General features: G+C 35.0%; 3 protein-coding genes across 4 annotated transcripts in view; all 3 read right to left on the bottom strand.

Moving 5' to 3' along the window:
* LOC111496409 (AP2-like ethylene-responsive transcription factor AIL1) overlaps positions 1–411 on the bottom strand; it is a 3,218-nt gene extending 2,807 nt beyond the window's left edge. The window contains exon 1 of one of the 2 annotated variants that reach the window (XM_023146829.1): positions 93–411. In XM_023146829.1, coding sequence (XP_023002597.1) covers positions 93–270 — 178 coding nt within the window. In that variant the 5' untranslated portion in view covers positions 271–411. The remainder of the gene's footprint in view (positions 1–92) is intronic. The other variant, XM_023146828.1, reaches the window with a different exon arrangement.
* A 6,776-nt stretch (positions 412–7,187) lies between these two features.
* Positions 7,188–9,618, bottom strand: LOC111496414. Its single transcript, XM_023146837.1, has 5 exons — positions 9,254–9,618; positions 9,046–9,173; positions 8,843–8,955; positions 7,767–7,952; positions 7,188–7,620 (listed from the first exon to the last, which is right to left on the bottom strand). The coding sequence occupies exons 1-5, from the start codon at positions 9,577–9,579 to the stop codon at positions 7,591–7,593; spliced, it is 783 nt and encodes a 260-aa protein (XP_023002605.1). The 5' UTR covers positions 9,580–9,618; the 3' UTR covers positions 7,188–7,590.
* Positions 9,619–10,175: 557 nt separating this feature from the next.
* On the bottom strand, positions 10,176–12,770 carry LOC111496408 (growth-regulating factor 1-like). The gene is made up of 4 exons (XM_023146827.1): positions 12,214–12,770; positions 11,813–12,043; positions 11,317–11,716; positions 10,176–11,198 (listed from the first exon to the last, which is right to left on the bottom strand). Exons 1-4 carry the CDS (start codon positions 12,587–12,589, stop codon positions 10,361–10,363), a joined length of 1,845 nt encoding a protein of 614 aa, XP_023002595.1. The 5' UTR covers positions 12,590–12,770; the 3' UTR covers positions 10,176–10,360.
* Positions 12,771–19,046: the final 6,276 nt, after the last annotated feature.

Here is a 19,046-nt window from a genome sequence, read left to right as displayed (position 1 = left end):
AAAAAAAAAAAAAAAAAAAAAAAAAAAAAAAAAAAAAAAAAAAAAAAAAAAAAAAACAAGCAACGAAGAACAGAGGAAGAACAAAAATAGACCTTGATTTTGGGATGTTGAAAGAGGCCCCATGAGACAGAGAGAGGCGTCAGATTTGAGGTGCATAGCAGCAGCACCAGCAGCAGCAGAGTCGGGTATCCCATAGAAGCCCAACCAGCCATTGTTATGGTCATTCATCGACTTCATGTTCATGTTCTTGATCTTGTTCTTGTTGTTCATCAATGATTGGGGAGAGGGCGTTTAAATAAGGATCACACAGAACAAGTTCTAATTTTTCCCTCCTCTTTCGAAAAACGACAAATTACCCAATAAAAAAAAGAAAAACTATAATATTAGTGTGCTAAACTTTGTTTGTGTTAGCGAGAGTGAGCGTAGATTATGAATAGATATCTATCTGGGCAGGGCGGGGGGACAGTGCAGCGCCGTCCGGTCTGCAACTCAGTCAAATTTCAGGCCCTTTTGACAGGAAATTAGAATGGCTAATACCAATTTTCTGAGTGAGTGAGTTAATTTCTCGAACAATCTAATACTTGAAATAGATAATTGTTGTTTTCTGATCTTTAATGTGCTTCTTCTAAGCATATGTGGAAATGATGTCTTCTGTTGCGTCAAGAATTTCATCGACATACTTTTATTATGACACACGTAAAAGACTCCTACTTCTAGTTTTAACTTGTCTTTGATACCAAATGTGAAGAACCGAGAGATAAAACTGGAAAGATTAGAAGAAGAATTGGGAGAAATCTCAATTAGCTAATTTAGAGAATGATTATGAGTTTACAAATAAAGTAAAGAAATAAATCTCTATTGATATGAGATTTTTTGAAAAACCCAAATTTATTAAATGAAAAATACATGTAATTATTATATTTTGGGTCCCAGTGGATAAGAGTATAATTTCATGTATAAATTAAAAATACATATTTGAATCGATTAGTTGTATAATAATTATTATAATTGAAATTAATTAAGTATTATATATATACACATTCCTTTTTTAACTCTTTTTTTTATTGTTTTATTAATTAACTTATCATTAACTATATAACATTTATAATTATATTTCATTAAAAAAGTTTAATCCATCGTACACATTTAATTTTTAAAATATAACATGTGTAATTAATTCTTCCATTCGATTATACTAATTATTTATTGATAATTAATATTGTTTATACACTTTTATTAAAATTGTTTGTTAATTAAAATATTTTAATAACTTAATTTATTATAAATAAAATAGTTAAATCATTAGGTAAAATTGAGTAATAAAATAAAATTATTAAATAGGCCAAATGATTAACTCCAAGTTTTTTCTTTAATAGTTTTTTTTAGTCAAGAGACTCGATAATACATGGTGATGTAGTCATTGTTGGATGATGAAAGTCTCACATCTGACTAATTTATGGAAGAATCATGGGTTTATAATTAAATAATACGCTCTCCATTGGTGCAACGCTTTTTGGGAAGCACAAACCAAAGCCATGAGAGCTTAGCTCAAAACGGACAATATCATACCGTTGTGGAGAGTCGTGTTCATCTAATAGTCATAACAAGGGAAGATATTGTGACACATGTCATGCATGCCCTCAGCTAATAATATCTTGGTTCAATTTAGTCCGATTCTTTTTTAATCCAATTTACATGATAAAGAAAAGATAAAGTCATCCTCAATCGCCACCATACTAGTGGGAAATTTCTTATTCTTTTAAAGGTGACATTTTTTTCACATGGGTATAAATAGATCTGACGCTATATTAATAAAAATATCCTTAAACTTGACATTTTGTCGTATTCTTACAAATTTTTTTTCACGAACATAATCAATATTTTAAGATTTATTAAATATAAAATTAAAATTTATATCTCATACCATTTATACTAGCCTAAATTAACCACAATAAGATATTGTCATTTGGACTTAAGTTTTTTTGAACACGTGGTTGTTAGGAGAGGTTTCTACGCCTTTATAAGAAATGTTTTGTTTCTTTCTCCAACCGATGTGAGACTTCACAATCCACCACTTGTAAAAGGCTAAAACTGTAAAAGTTGAAGACGATACGTAATGGGCCAAAATAAACAATACTTATTAGCAGTGGACTTAGACTATTATAAATGGTGTCAGAACCAGACACGGCATGGTGTGCCAGCGAGAACACTAGTGCTTGAAGAGAGTAGATTGTGAGATCTCATATCGATTAGAGAAGGTAAAATAAGGCAAATCATACACGGAGGAGACAATAATTGATTCTGTATATACCCCCACTTAACACTTTTTTTATTATTATTATTCTTGGGATAAATGCAATGAGTTTACTTTAAATGGAATATTCTGAAATAAAATAGAATTTCCAAAAGCTGTTTTTTCAGGTTATAATTTTGATAAATTCCCATCTTATTTAGAATTAAAGAGAAGAAAAAAACAAAAAAAGTAAGGTGAAAATAAGAGAGGTTCCCTTTGGCCTTCGCTTTTCTCCAACCCTATTGGTATTGGGTGTGCGAGTCAACTCCTTCCTCAATATAAAACACACCAAAATGGGGCCTCCAAATATGCTTTAAACTTTCAATATTCCAAATTTTATGCCAAAAATGTCTCTTTTTCATTTTAATTTGGTTCTTTTCGACCAAAATCCAATAAATGAAATATAATTCACTCAGATTTAGTTGAGCTAATCAACTCTAACCAAAATTTTATAGGTAGATTTAGTTGAGTTCATTATTTAACTGCCTTGTTTGGTTTAGAAATTCATAAACGGTAATGTCCCATATTGGTTGGGGGAGAACAAAACATAAGAAGAAACCCGCAAAAAAAAGCCCAAAGAGAACAATATCTACTATCAGTAGATCTGAGTTGTTACACAAACCCTCCTAAAAATTTAAACTATAGTCGGTGTAAATTCAAATTCATTTGAAATGCGTAAAAGTATAGGATTTGCGTATTTTTTATGAGCAAAAAAGATATTGTTTCAAATATTCCTTCTTTTGCTAAGCAGTCAAAATCTCTTTTACTTTACTGCCTGCTTTTACGATGTGAATGATAGGGACAATGGTAATGAATTTGTTTGTTTGTTTGTTTTATAAATTTTATGATTAAGTTGGTTGCATGCAAATAATATGGTGATATTCAAACCATAATGATTTGTGATTATGCAGTAATGATGAGCCAGGAATAGAATGGTGAGAGGATAATGCAACGCAACGCAACGCCCCACCAGGAGTAGCTTTTCTTGGATGCGTCGGGCAAAGGGGTTTGACTACTCCCACTTCTCTTTCTTTCTTTCTATTCCCTTTCATTTTCATTAACCTTTTCAGTCACAAACAATACTTGGTGCTTGCTGCTGCTGCTGCTGCTGCTGCTGCTGCTGCTGCTTCCTTTTTCTTTTTCTTCTCTGCTTTTCATCCTCATTTTTCAACCTCCCACTCGTATCTTCGTAATGCTCCAACCTTCGATGCTCTAATGCCGCTTGTTGTACTCTTATACTACAACCAAATGTTATGATACCCAATTGTTGTAACTAAATTGGAAGTAACATCGATCGCACTCACATACCTACAAATAGAAATTAAACAAAGACACACAGAGTTTTACGTGGTTCGGAGAGGAGAAGTTCCACTACAACTATGGTTGGTGGCCAATTGTTGAGGATTATTGGAAGGAAGTCTCATATTGGCTAATTTAAGGGATGATCCTGAGTTTATAAGTAGAGGAATACATCTCCATTGATACGAGACCTTTTGGGGAAGTCTAAAGCAAAGCCATGAGCGCTTATACTCAAAGTGGATAATATCATATCATTGTGGAGAGTTGTGGTTCCTAACACAGCAAGCTAAGACAACTAGATATTAGAATGTCACAATCCACCCCCTTTCGAGACCCAACGTTCTCGCTGGCAATCGTCTCTTTCTTCAATTGATGTGGGATCCTTCGATCCATCCTCCTTCGAGGTCCTTTCTAGCACACCACCTCCTGTTCATTCCCTTTTGGGGCCCAGTCTTCTTGCTGGCATATTGTCCAGTGTCTGGCTCTTATATCATTTGTAATAGTCCAAACTTATTGTCTTATTTTAGGTTTCCTTTTTGGGTTTCCTTTTAACATTGGTATGAGGCCTTTTGAGAAAGTCTAAAGCAAAGCCATCAACGCGGACATTATCATACAAAGTATTTACAAGTGTATCTCTCCCTCTCTATCGTACTTGGTTTTGTTTTCGGGACCTTTTTTATTATATTTGACAAAACTAAGAAAGCAAAAGAGGTGGTAATGGAGGAAGGCAGAGCTTTTTGAGCCCTACTTTCGTACTATACAACATAGGTTCATCGTGGAAATTAACTAAAAAAGTAAGTGATGAAACAAAGTCGACCCCCCAAATATCATTATGTTTGCTTTTTGGCTCTCATTTATTAAAGCTTAATTGTAATGATTCAAAAACTGGAAATCTTTGTTTTAATTAACCATCATAGATACACGTTATCCTTCAAAAGTCTTTGAACCTAAATTATTCTAGGACCATATATGGGTTAGGCTTGCTTTTTCAAATGGGTATACGAGTTAGGTCGTGGTCTTCTCACAACCGATTTACTTTGCTACTCATGTAACCGCTTTTCATTATCAACCTACATATCATAGGTCCTCGAGGCTCAACCTCTCCATAGGTTCCAACCTATAGTTCTCATCATACTGTTATGGACATTGTTCTAAGATTCGCTAGTAGAGTTTAGTTAGTGTCTCTCTAGTAGGTCCCATAACATAAAAATTATAAAGAATGGGGCAACCCTTATGCTTGCCAAAACTTATCTACCTATGTGGTGCTTTACTCTGCTCCGAACAAGATGATCATTAGGGAGAGGTTTAAGATCTTGTAATTGTACCCTACGACGTTCACATAAGGCTCTAATTTGGTCGCTCTCTTAACGTTCTTTTTAGGTTCATATATTTCATGACCAAACTTTATCTCTACTAACTGATAATCATATGCGTACTACTATAGACCTCTATTGATTGGGGTAAGTTTACTATTAGGAATTAACATGGAAAACTCTAATAGTCCATAGCCGACTACTGATAACGTTATACAAACCCTCACTAGTTGAGGCGAATTCATAATTAAGGGTTAGTTGGTGAACATCTAATCGTCTCTGTATAACAAAACAAACAAATCACGCATGAAATCAATAGGGATATAGTAAGATAATCAAATCATAGATACCTAGTTATGCTTTTGGTTTCATTCAATTTCATGTTCAGTTTGGCAGAATTATAAAAATCGAGCATACAATATATCTACATACTTTTCATCAGCAATACTAACTCAATTCATTACAATTCTTTCAAATAATAATTCATGTAACATGCTCCAATAATCTTACATGCATTTCTTAATCTAAAAATTCGAGGTTCTACTTACTTGGTTCAAAAGCATCTTTGATCATTGGTTTAATACAAGCTCCAAATTTCTCCAAACTCTTAAAGAAATTCTAAATTTATAGAAACGAAAAGAACCATAAAAAATTAGATTGAAAATTAAACAAAAATTCTGACACCTGAATAAAGATTGGCTACATGAATTAATCAAGATCATATACGAATGGTAAGGATCACGAAGATAGGATCATACAATTATCTTGATCCTTACCTCATGAAGCTAAATCAAATGAGTCAAGAAACCATGATAGGAAGGAAAGCATAAAATATAAATAAGGTAATAAGATAAGATTGGGCAGTGTGTGGTTTAGGGTTTGTCTTAAGCAGAGATGTGATGTGCAATTGGATGTCACAATGCCCCACACACACACCATTCAAACATCCTTCCCTCTTTTCATTTTCTTGCCATTCTTTACATTAACATACCACAAAAACATCCGCCCCTACAATCAGGTTTGACTTGTTTTATAGCGGTGGAAAACTCCCTTTTATAAATTCAAACTATTACACTCGAATAAAGGAGTTTGTATGAATGAATCAAGACTACATTTGAATGAGAGTGGTTTTAAGGATAGGATAACTAAGAAAGACTTGAAAGAAATGAGAGTTACTACCTATACCAATAAGGTGTACCTTTATTTTCGATTACTCAATCATAACTCCATGGTTAAACGTGTTTTCCTTAAAACAATTCTATGTTGAGTGACTTCTTTGAAGTTTTCCTAAGATGCATGTGAGTGAGAACAAAACATGTCGGAAGGACTTGTCAGTATGTGGGGATAGTCGCTCATAGAAGCGATGAGTAAGTAACGTCACCATATCGCATGGGGATGCAAAGGAATGTCAGAGTCATTAAATGTCGAATTTGGATTCAGAATCCAAATATGAATTACGGACTTGAGTTGTTACAAATGGTAAAACAATAACTTCACAGACAAACCAAGAATGAAATTGATGAAAAAATGTTAACTTGCATATTTTCGAAACATCATATTTCGAAATTTAAAACAAACGAAGATGTTTAAGAAATTCATGTCTATTTCCACCCTCTTTTCCCACAAACTAAGCGGCCCCTTAATCTTCAACATTTCATTTATCCATTCAAACGGGCTAACACAACATCCAATTCTTTTATCAAAGAATAAGCATGTGATGCTTTTTGTTTGAACTTTTGAATAACTATTATGACACCACCAATACCATTCCCCTAATTGACATCCACGCTCAAACAGTATGAATATATATATATATATATATACACAACAAATGCCCATTTTGATTGCTTGTAAATGGAAGAGAGGCAGGGAGAAAGGCTTAGTTTTTATGGAAGTTATGGGTTTTTGTTCAATGGCGTGGGGATAAGCTAGCAGTGGCAGGAACATGATGAAAAAGAAAGCCATAAAAACTCCACTTTTCGGGTTTAAGAACAAAGAATAAGCAAAAGATTTTACTAAATGAAGCTATCTTGCTTGTTCTATTTTTGTGGGTTTATGGAAATGGGTCATATTCGTTCGGTCAGTGAAGTGGTTTCTCCCGGAGGAACCCAAAAACTCTCCATTTTGAGAAACTTTACAAAAGAAATCTGTGTGTGTGGGTCAGGTGTAGAGGATATCAGAAGGGTGGAGCTGTGCGCACCACATAGACATTGAGGGGCACTGTCGGCTGGTCATACCCATAAGATGAACGGCTGCGCATATATAAAAAAGCACCAAATAAGTAACAACCAAAGCTAACCCGAATAGGAAGAATTGACGACTAGTCATATCCTACGGTAAATATAATTTTGGTGAATGATTGTACACCCCCGTATTGACACGACATAAACAGTAAAGACCTAACTATACATAAAAGCAAGGGGTTTGAAACGAGCATGTGGCCATAGACAACATGTCCTGGATAAGCATGACTAAAACATCCAACACGCGGTCTCCAGCAACATGTCTTGGACCAGCGCTATGTTGGGCCTGTTTGACCAAATGGAACAGGCCGAAACTTGGAGATTGACCCCACACATAAAGCCCGTCAAAAACGCCTAAGGACCCAACATGAGATGTAAGGTCTAGAGACCAGACCCAAAGCCCATTTAAGAAAACACACAAATAGAGGATGTTTGTCCATCATCACCATCTTCTCACCAATGATGTCAACAACTGCACCACATTTATACAGACAATTTGTCTGTTAGAATCAACCAAAAGTAAACGCCATGGATGAGAACAGTGTAGAAAATGAAAATGAAAACCAGTTTGCGAGGAAGCATTCCTGGAAAGGAATCGCATAAATAAGTATTGTGCACCTCAAATAGCTCAAATGGGTTGCCACGACGATATACATCGTTCTTCTTCCCGTTATTGACTGGAAGAACTTTATATCGTATTGCTCTCCATCCAACGAGCAAGACAGCCGTGCTTCCCATCGTTACCCCTATGAAATTATATGGCGGAATATGGCCAGACGTTGCAGCTCGTATTATTAGACCTAGCTGCAAAAGGCAAAGAAAAGTGATCTTTTTGTATAGATGATAAAGATTCAAGAACAATCTATAACGTCATAGACTTCAGAATCCATGAAATGATCAAGATACAATCATCTCGATACTATTATCTATAATGTTATTGAGAATAAATCCATCTCCACACTGGATGCCCAGTGTCACAGCTGCACTTTTCTTGACAACAGGATTTGGCGATTGTGTGGACTCATTCTCAACCGTGAGAGAGTCAAACCAACTTAGAATTGTGTTGCCTACGGCCGGACAACGTATGCTCAAACTCTGGCCCCATTTTGAAAAGAAAGTTTTAGAAAACGGGGCAAAGAGATTTTGATAAGTTGAAAACAATGTTATGACTAGGGCAAAGGCAACATAATAGCTTAAATAGCATATAAATTTTTGGGCAAGGAGAATTTGATACTCGTCGCATCCACTATAGTACATTTTGAGGCGATTCAAGTATGGCAGGCGTAGAATGATCATATAAAATCTAGATCGGAGGAGTTCACAACTGGTCGTATCCTCTTATAGTACATTCTAAAGCATTTCATGTCTACCCGGCGTAGACATGATTCTGCCAAAATGTCAATACGCTTATAAAAGACAAGAAGAAAATTATATATCATGAAGTAGTAAAGGAAAGCAATAAAGTGATACAAGTCAAGGGTTTTTGACATATGATGAGCATGCAGCCATGAGCAACACGCCTTAGACAAGCATTACCGCTACAAGTAGGATCAAATGATATCATAACTAATAAAACAAGAATTCTTTTGTGATCGCAGTCTTAGTTCAACGGAGGAAACCATTACTTTTCAGGATCAAATGATATCAAAACTAAGAAGCACTGAAGGACAAACATAAGAAGGCCCTAAACTTACAGGAATTCCCAAAGCCCATGATTTAGAAGCTGCAAAAACAGCCTTGGAATAACCATTTAAACCACGCCCATCCTCTCCATAACCTCCGAGAAAGTAAGCACTCAGAAACCAACCTATAACAATCCACTTTCAATGATTCATCCTGCAAAAAAGAAACACCAACAAACATTCAACTGCAAATTATGGCGCAGAAAAAAACATACCAGCAATAAAAGGATCCGCCGTGCGCAAAGTCTCGAAATCAAAAACAGGGAAACCATGGCTAAATCTTCCTATTGAGGAGAACAAAAGCAAAGCCAATACATCTCCACCAGCAAGCAGAGCCACATGGCTGGAGAATCACAGAACCACAGAACAATATACTAAATTCACAGCTAAAACAAGAAAAAATCATAAAAACGCCCAAATTACCTCCATTTTCTCCATCGAGAAGACCTATCGGGCTTATCAAACTGAATGACGCCTTCCAACGGAACACTCTCATCGCCGACGAAAACCGTCTGGTCAGAGGGAGAAGAAGGCAGACTTGGAGAGTTGGAAAGAGCCTGTTTCGTCGAATCGACGGCTCCTTCCGCTTTCGAGAGGGCTATGATAAGCGGCTTCGCAGCATTCCTTCTGGGAATAAATTTAGAGCGTCGAAAAGGATTAGGGTTAGAGAATTTGAGAGAGGGAAGAGTGGTAAGGGAAAACTTGGTCGCCGGTTCTACTCCGGCCGGAGCCTGGCTGAAAGGCAGCATTATCCTATGGATCACGAAAATTGAGGGGTTTTTCTATTTTATGTTATTTTATTTTATTTTATTCAAACAATGAATTATTTTCTTAAATGGGCTTTTTGTATTTTACAATAAAATAAAATTCAGCTATAATAGAGGATGGAAATAATCCTCAATTTATATTAAAAAAAACTTCTTATAATATTTAATTCTGAAAAATATGCTCCTCAAATATATTTGTTATTTTGATATGTATAATTTAAAAAAAAATAAAAAAATAAAAAAAATCATATGAAAATAAAAATCGACTCTTCGTGAAATTGAGATAACCACAAAGGATGTTGTGGATGAACTTCATCGGTTCATATTATCCCTCCAACATGGTCAGGTTACTTTCCACCCCTACTTTAAGCAAAGCACCCTTTACCTTAGAGTTCTTATGTTTAAGCCACTAGAAAAAAAGTACATCTTATTGATATAGATAGTGACTTTCAATTTTGTGAAGTCTTTTTTAATCAATTCTGACTTCAGGATTGCTCTCGTGATCTCGATTTATTTATATACTCATCAGGAATCACTACAAGAGAAGTAAGTTTTGGTTTACCTTAAGATACGAGTCATTTCACAACCAAAATCAATCATGTCAAGCTTAAATCATTCGTTACAACATAGGCCTCAGACCTCATGAGTGGGAGAAATAAAAGACACCAAATTTCACATACACGAAATGAACTCTTCTGACAAACTATTTATGGAAGGTCAGCACATACAAACATATAATTCAAATTCTTCTTCGACCTGTTTCTTAACCACTAGGCAAAGATGATGAAGAATTCACAAAAGTTGACCCCAAACGATCGCTGCATTGGCTGCCTCCTCCTCCTTCGTGAGTCTTGTTGTTGTTATCTGTTCTTGGGCTACTCCCTGTGCTGCTGTTCGAGAAAGACCCGAACGCAGTCTTCTGCAGAACCCCGGTGGGCGATGACCCAAGCGACGAACTGTTGTCCCACCCTTCAGTCATCAGGTTTAGTATCGATGAGTTCTTCAATTCCCCGCTGTTGTTGTTCGTGCTATGAAGAACCTCTCCAAGCGGACCACCCATTGAGCTCTCCCACGAGATGGGAATCCAATTTGCCTGCTTGTTTGCCTCATCCATTACATTCCCCACTCCCAATCCCATTTGAATTGGGTCGAACTCCTGCGAAGATCTCAACGGCGAGAGAGTGACTTTTTCGTGAACGGGAGACGACGTCGAGGATCTGAAATCCGATGTAGCCATTGGGATTGATATGGATAGCTGAGTCCTATCGGATTGGAGATCGGGATTCCAGTTCGACCACGACACCGATGAGCTATCGGATTGGTTCTTGGGCCAATTGAGTGAGTGTTGGGTTTCAGCTGCTGGTTGAGAAGTAGTGAGGCCCTCTGAAGGATTGAAAGCTCTGTAAGTCATCAAAGATGAAGTCTTTTGTGAAGGGTTGAGGAGGAAATTGGAAGAGACAGACGTAAACTCTGCTCTTGGAGATTCTTCAAAAGGGTTCGGTTTCTGAATGGCGAATGGAAGCTGTTTGAATTGTTTCATGTTCATGGAAGATGAATCATGCAACCCAACGCCGGCATTCTCTTTGTTCGTTATGAACATTCTGCAACACAAGAATTGAACAGACATAAAATTTTGAATCCATGGAAATAAAAGATTCAGGGCTTGATTTGTTTGGTTATTGGGGATGATGAACAGAACAGGGCGATGAAGTTTACTACCTGTTGATTTGAGGGGCGGTGGCGGAGGAGGGAGGCGGGTGAGATCCACCGCGGTTCAGGTTCTTGAAGTGATGAGTACCAGCACAAGAGATGGTGTTGGGGGAGGCGTTGCTGGGTACCGCCGTCATGGAAGGTGGAGAAGAAATCAGTTTAGACGCGGTGGTGGTGGTGGCAGCAGCGGTAATATTGGAGGCTCCGGCAACGGAGTGGGAGTGGCCGGCTTGGCCTTCCACAGGCTTTCTTGAACGATGGCGGCCTCTGTTCATATGCCGTTCACAGTACTTCTGGTCAGCAACTGCGTCTCTTGAGCACCGCCATTTCTTCCCGTCGGTCCGACGGCACCTTCCCGGTTCAGGATCACTGTTATTTGAAAACCCCACATTGAAAGCTCCCCACCCCACTACAAAAATAAAAAAATAAAAAAAACCCGAACATAAGCCATTTTCTTAAGCCCTGTTTCCACGAGATCTACAGAAAAAAAACAGGGGAAACTCACCGGCAGTGGGTCGGAGAAATCCGCCGGCAAATGTCGGAATGCCAGCAGATTCAAGCGCTTTTCTGATGGGAATGAGCAAATTAGAAGGAACATGGACATTAGCAGTAATGTATTTGTAGATCAAAGCCTGGTGTTCCAGCTCCATCCATTGAGATGGAGTGAACGGAGTTCTAACACCTATAAAACCACCGCCGTGCATGCTTCCACCGTTCAAACCTCCATAACTACCGCCTGTAGAACACAAAATCAAAAACAAAAAACACCCAAATGCTTCAAAAACCAAACGAGGCAGAAATCAGAGCACAACAGTTGCACAAATCTACTTGGGGCAGTCGGAATGAAAAGAGCGACAAAACAGAGTAAAGGAAGAACCGAATGCGAGCATTGAAAGCAGGACGTACCTGCATTTCTTGGGGCGGAGGATCGGACGAAATTAGGGGAAGCAGCTGAGAGAGAAGCTGTCTTATCAAGTGGAGGAGGCTCTGCTTTAGGCGATGAAAAACAGAGCATTTGGTGATGATTTTGGTTAGAATCAGAGACAAAGAAAGGGGAATTAGATCTGAGCAAAGAAGAAGCAGACGTTTTAGGGAGCTTAGAGGCTCTCAAATCCTCCATTTCAGCTACACCGCCACCGCCAGATCGCTCCTGTTTGTGCAAAAACCCAGAAACAGAGGCAGAATCGTACCATTTCTGCTTCATTTCAGGATCTGAAGAGAAACCAGAGATGTCCGATGAACCCACCACCAACCCATCAAAACCCACCGCTCCAAAATCCATACAAACACAACAAAAACAACAAAACCCACAAAACCCACAAAGATTTTTCTAAAGAAAAACAAGAACAGCTAAACCTCTGAGCAGAGGAAACGGGACATTGATTACGTTCTTGGCCCAAAAAAGAGAGCGACCGTGTGAGGTTGAAGGAGGCACATTTGAAGATAGTTTAAGGCTTTTATTTGATGTTTATCTTTTTATTTTTAAGAGCTTCAGATTTTCATTTTAATCTTTTTGAGAAAATAAACAAAAATAATTGGAGAGAGAGAGTAGGACAAACATGATGAGCAAGACTTCCTTCGTTTCTCAAACTGCAATAAAGTCAGCCAAACAAAATGATAAAAAGCGTTATTTTCTGGGCCTAACAAAATATTAGTTTTGATTTTCCTTTTTTTTTTCTTTTTTTTTTTTTTTTGGCCAACAAAAGAATAAAATTAATTATTTGAATTAAATTGACTTTTTAGGTAAAAATCTATAATACCCCATGAGGACACTCTTATTATTATTGGGAATATTGGGTTCAATGAGAAAAATAAGAGGGGTAGGACGGTAATTTTGACAACAACAGAACAAAATCTGTCATTATCCAGACTTTAAAAAATAAATAAATGAATTTTAATTTTAAAAAAAAAATTGAAATTGGGGTTAGGACGGTGGTGTGGTGGGCTGCATCAAACCACCACGTGATCCCTCATCCCCGGTCCAGACCGTTGTAGATATTCCAATTTTACCCTCGGATAAAAATCTAATTTCTATTAATTTATAAATAAAAAATACAGCAAAGTAATTACTCCCTGTCGTTATTACTCTCTCTCCCCTCGTTTTTTAAAACCTTCTTTTTAAATCGAAGCAAGAGCCTCGAGCATTAGTCGCTTGGCTGTAGCGACATAAGAACGAACTGGCTTAACTCACTTATCATTAGAAAGTAAGTGTCGCACAATCGTAAAGTCCGCTGCCATCCATAGTACGATTAACCTCACACGTGTTATTATATTATGGTTTGGTTGCATGTGGGAGAATATTTGGGTGTGGTGTGGCACTTGAAGTATCTTCAAGATTGGGATTGCTTTGGTTTGGTCGGTTTGGGGAGTTCCCACTTTTGTTACCTAAAAGACCATTCCATATTTTATATTCCAATCACATGCTGCTTTCATTCTTTTTCTCAACTTTCTATCGTACACTAACTTCTCATCGGTCATATGAGATTTCGCTCCATTTTTCATTCTTATCTTTAAAACCCGTTTTTATTTAGGTTTAATTGAACTTTTAAACACTATTGTTTGAGATTTCAATCAAAATTTGTGTTCGATTGTCGATGATCTTAATTGACTATAAGGACTCTTAGGAGTTTTGTAATGAACTATTAAAAAAACTGAGTCAGGAGTAGTGGTTTTAAGATTATGAGTTGGTAAAACTAGGGTTAAACCCTGAAATGCGTGAACTTTACGATAATTTTATGCAAGTTTTGTGGGTGTAGTTAGGTCGTCTTCGACTGCTCTTCAATCATGATCTTGTTCGGATGAGAGTAAGGGATAACACAGTAAATGAGTGTTGGCAAGCGTATGGGTTCTCCTCCCTCCTTTATTATATTTACGTTATGGGAGTCGGGGAGATGTCAACTAAACTCAACTAAAGAATCTGAGAATTTTGGGTTGGAACTAACGGCGAAATCATGCCTTGAGTACCTATGTTATATAGGTTGATGGTGACGACGATGACACAAGAGACTAGTTGGTAGTTAATTAAGATTCTTTAGAACATGGATACTGGTCTTATGAGGAAGCGAGCTCAAAAGTGACAAACTCTGTAACTAAGGAAACCAGCGTTACCTTAAATTGAGCTTAGGAAGAATCAAGTTAATGTTGGAGATAGCCTAGGAAAGTCTGTATCTTAAGAACGAGATTTCTAAGTATGAATAATACATCAAATGAACGAAATAATGAGATAAGATTTAAGCATGAAATAAGAAACTACAATCAAGCTATTTAATGTGTATTTTTATACTCATTTATACTATTTTAATCTTTTCATACGAGGGCTAGATGGAGGGATCGAAACAAGAGTACACAAGCTGCAGGACTGTTAGAGGTCTACATTAAACTCGACTACCCGAATAGACTCAACTAAATTATAGACGTTTGGGTTGGATTAGATAGCAATTTAAGTTAAATTGGATTAATTTTCTAAAACTGAATCGATTTGATTCGAGTTTTGAGTTATTAAGATAATTATATAAAAGAGTGAATTCATAACTTATAATAAATTTATTGATTAGGATTTATGCTTAGCTTTTGAAGCATATTATTGTCATTTTACGCATTTTTAAATGCATTTCTTGAAATTGAAAATGAACGAAACTCTTCTTATTTTCAGTCAATTTATATTTTTTTTTTAAATTTCATGAAAGTGATGCATAAATAAGTTTTTTTTTTTTAAGTAATTAAAATATTTTTATAATAATTTTTATTTATGTTTGTATAATTTATTTAAATAGTTATGATTTATCCTATATTTTCCTTCTTTTATGGTAATTAATTATTTCAGTGATAGTGATAATTTAGTTGTATTTTGTATTATAAAAATGTTGAATTATGCTAAGATATTATAATTTTGTGATCCCGTTGATGAAAATTTTGTTTGTTTGAATGATTATAGATTGATTTGTGTTTGTTTGTAAACTTTTAATATCTTTTATACAAAGTTTTTGTATGAAATAATTATGAAGGGTGGATAAACAAAAGTTTTTTTAAAATATATTTTTTAATAGCCCTTTGTCTATCTAACCAATTCGAACATTTGCGTTGGTCCAAGAAAATTTCTTAACCCAATCCAACACGACCCATGTACACTTCTAAAGACTACAAGAGTCGAGATAGATCCGTGTCTTGACATTTTTTCATTTTGTCTTCATCATTACACAAAAATGGTTTAAGATGTCAACCAATAAATAATTCTGTTTACCTAGGCTCGAAAGAATTTCAGTAACTAATATATTTTAATATCTAATATATCTAAATATATATTTGACTAATTTGAATTTCGTTTAAATTTGGTATACATTAATTATTTTAATATTTAATACATCAAATATAATAAATATCTTTTTCATATTAAATATTAATTTGAATATTTCAAAATTTTATACTTAATTAATTAATTTTTATTCATAATTGTCACTCTATTATAGATCTACGATTGAAATCTTATACATTATAGAACATGTTATGTTTATTGATGTAATCATTACAAACAAGTCTATTATTTATGAGCCGTTACTTATTATAGAAAATGAGTGAATTCTATTTCACAAAATTATACTTCTAGCTCTCTATCTCTGGAGTCCTCGAAATAGTAGACATATTAAATCAATTACAAAAATCATTCTCATCCATGTAAATTAAAAACAATCGGTCGTATACATGGATTTATAACTAGAGATATTTCATGGTTCAGTCTTATAGGACCCGAGCCTTTTTTATTAATTGCCATCACCCATTGCATGCTTCCGTTTCTCTCTACTTTCGTTATTCAATTACTATCTACCCTACTACTACGGCTACTTCTTTTTTCCCTTTTTTAATTATTATTATTATTATTTATTAATAATATATAATAATAATAATAATAAATAGAGGAGGAGACAATAAAAAGGCATAGGAAAGTGTGGAAATGGGAATGGAGGGGGGAAAGCGATTGAGCAGAGGATGGCATTTGCTACGCCGCCTCCGCTCTAAATTCACTCCCTACCTTTTTGGCGCGCGTATCACCTACGCTCCTCACTCAAACTCACCCTGCTTGTCCCTTCCCTTTGGTCGCGCGTATCACCTACGCTCCTCACTCAAATTCACCCTGTGTGCAAGCTGTTGCTTAGCTGGCTCGACAAGATATTTTAAAAAAAATAAAGAATAATAACCCAAGTACGAGTTGAGAAGATGGTGCCACGTGGGGGGACACGTGTACAGTGGGCTAAAATTACCAAAACGACGATGGGTATAGAGGAGGCTAGCTTCCCATTTACCGACAGCCATGAGGATGGGCCCCATCCTGGATTCTTGTCCGGATTTGCGTCACCCTCTCGTAATGGGCCCAGGCCCAGTCCCTCCCCGCCCTAATATCAGGATATTTATTTATTTACATATATATATATATTTTTTATATATATAATAAAGAGAAGCACGTGAAATTTAGTTGCCCTTTAACGTATCTCCCTTTACATTATTTATTTATTTATTTATTTATTATAATATGTTTGCTTTTTGAATTTAAAATGAATAAGATGTGGGCGTTTTGTTGACAACACACTTTTATCACTTTATAATTCAAATATTTTATTATTATAAACCTAACCCTTTTGAAAAAAAAATATAACTTATTCATTAGGAATCATCACCCTTCTAGTACGATATTGTTCACTTTGAGCATACGCTCTCGTAACTTTGCTGTGAATTTCTACAAAATGACTCATACCAATGAAGATAGTATTGCTTGCTTAAACCCATGATCTTCGACTAAATCAACGAATATGGGACTCACTCCCAATAATTTTAACACACTGTACCCACAAGAAATAATGCTATTGTTTCAGTAAGTAGCTATGTATTAGATTTTTCTCTATTTTTTTTGGAATTATTTAAATACCGTGAACAATTTACCTATTCTAAGAATTTAATGTGAGGAGAAACATAAGTAAAATCTGAATATTTTTAAATTGTTTTAAATCTTTTTATATGAAAATAATATTATAACAAACATATATAAACATTATAAAATTTTATTCGTGCAAAATATCTAATGTCTGCATTCATGTAATACATGAATCTATTTTTGCATAAATTTGAACATTAATGTTATGGGTTTACATAGGTTGACTTGGATTTCAAATGACGAAATCAAAATTTCATTAAAAATAAATTGGTGATAATAGTTTAAAGTAATCAAGTAAGTGGCTTTTACTATACGCTCGGCCAAAAAGATTTATCTTATTAAAGACGATGTGTGGTCATGGGTGGTCGGGGTGTCCCTCCGCACAAACCGAGGGGGTGTAGCAACAATCAACCCTCGAAGACTATATTTTTTAAAAATATGTCTTCCAATTTTGGCGTAAAGATTTAATAATTTCGAAGGGGTAAATATGTAATTAAACGAAAATAAAATTTGAACATTTCCTTTCTATTTCTGTCTCCCTACAAGAATATAATAGAATAGAATAGAGTGGTTTAAGTAGAGTTTGATTAGGGATGTGTTGGTAATCATTAAACATAATTTAATTAAATCCTTAATCTCTTTTTTCCTCATTAATTATACTTAGCATGAGATTAGGGAATTAGCTTACGGAGCTCTTTTAACCAAGAAAATAATAATAATAATAATTATTATTATTTAGTTTTTATGTAATTGATATTTTTCCTTTGATAAGTTAAACAATATATAATCAAATCCTTAAAATAAATAAAAAAAAAAATCATAAAACTTTAATATAAATTAAACGCAAGAGAGAAATGAAATCGTATTATTATTGAGTTATGTTTAAATCGATGATAGAATACAATATTTTTATTCGAGCAACACTGAGGGTTGTAAACAAATTAAACAAAATTTGTCATTACATGAGCCGTAGACCATTTAAAATTAAACACAAATTAAAAAAGAAAAAAGAATTAATAAAATTGAATAGGATAACGATATGGTATATTAATTAATGTTGTAATTAAATAAAAGAGTAGATTATCGAATATTCCCACGCATTGAGTTAATTAATTAATTAAATTGGAGTTCCCATAAAAGCCCTTGAGCTGCAACCCAACCCAAGCCGCAATATCGAGATCAGCTCTTGGCTCGTGGCTCGCTGAATTTCTTTTATTTTTATTTTTTCATAATTAATTATTCCATCGAGAAATGAATCTATTAAATTGCCAAGCTTTTATTTAGTCTCTACTCTATAAAAAAGGTAGGTTTTAATATTAAATGGCATTGGGTTTTTAATGGGAAAAATAAATTTATGATTCTTTCTTATTGATTCATAATATTAATTTGATGTTCTAACCGGGATCTTTTAATAAAGCCAATATTTGGTCAAACTGTATCATTCCAGCTAGCTCTTTGTGTATCTCGAATTATGGAACTTTTGAGCCTAAACATCCCTAACAAAATTAGAATACTTAGTGTTTACCCAACTTTTTGTTTTTTTTAATTCAAACGAGATTCCAAACTAATAACAATTTGAGTTTTCTAAACTTAGATTGACTAAGACCGTTACTAAATGCATGCTAGTGTTATTTTAAAACACGAGAAAAAAAGGATTATTTTCAATAAAATAAACAAAGTTTGCTTTGAGTCCTTTTAAAATATTTGGAAACACAAGGTCATTCTAAACAAAATCCAAAATATATTTTAAATCGAAGAAATCACAAATCAATTTCGCGAACACTTATAAAGAAACAATTTTCGTAAATTGTTGGAA

This window comes from Cucurbita maxima, unplaced genomic scaffold (assembly GCF_002738345.1).
Source record: "Cucurbita maxima cultivar Rimu unplaced genomic scaffold, Cmax_1.0 Cma_Scf00022, whole genome shotgun sequence".
Classification (NCBI taxonomy): domain Eukaryota; kingdom Viridiplantae; phylum Streptophyta; class Magnoliopsida; order Cucurbitales; family Cucurbitaceae; genus Cucurbita; species Cucurbita maxima.
Note: the sequence above shows the minus strand (reverse complement) of the source record. Positions and strands in the feature narration are given on the sequence as shown.

Bases quoted from the DNA above. Each gene is read 5' to 3' on its own strand.
- LOC111496414 (XM_023146837.1), bottom strand. From the start codon at position 9,579: ATGCTGCCTTTCAGCCAGGCTCCGGCCGGAGTAGAACCGGCGACCAAG. The intron at 7,953-8,842 runs GTAAGTTTAGGG...TGCCTTTTGCAG, and splicing joins CATGGGCTTTGGGAATTCCT to CTAGGTCTAATAATACGAGC. The intron at 7,621-7,766 runs GTGCACAATACT...AATGTGGTGCAG, and splicing joins ACCCATTTGAGCTATTTGAG to TTGTTGACATCATTGGTGAG.
- LOC111496408 (XM_023146827.1), bottom strand. From the start codon at position 12,589: ATGGATTTTGGAGCGGTGGGTTTTGATGGGTTGGTGGTGGGTTCATCG. The intron at 11,717-11,812 runs GTGAGTTTCCCC...TTATTTTTGTAG, and splicing joins ATTTCTCCGACCCACTGCCG to TGGGGTGGGGAGCTTTCAAT. The intron at 11,199-11,316 runs GTAGTAAACTTC...CTTGTGTTGCAG, and splicing joins ACCGCCCCTCAAATCAACAG to AATGTTCATAACGAACAAAG.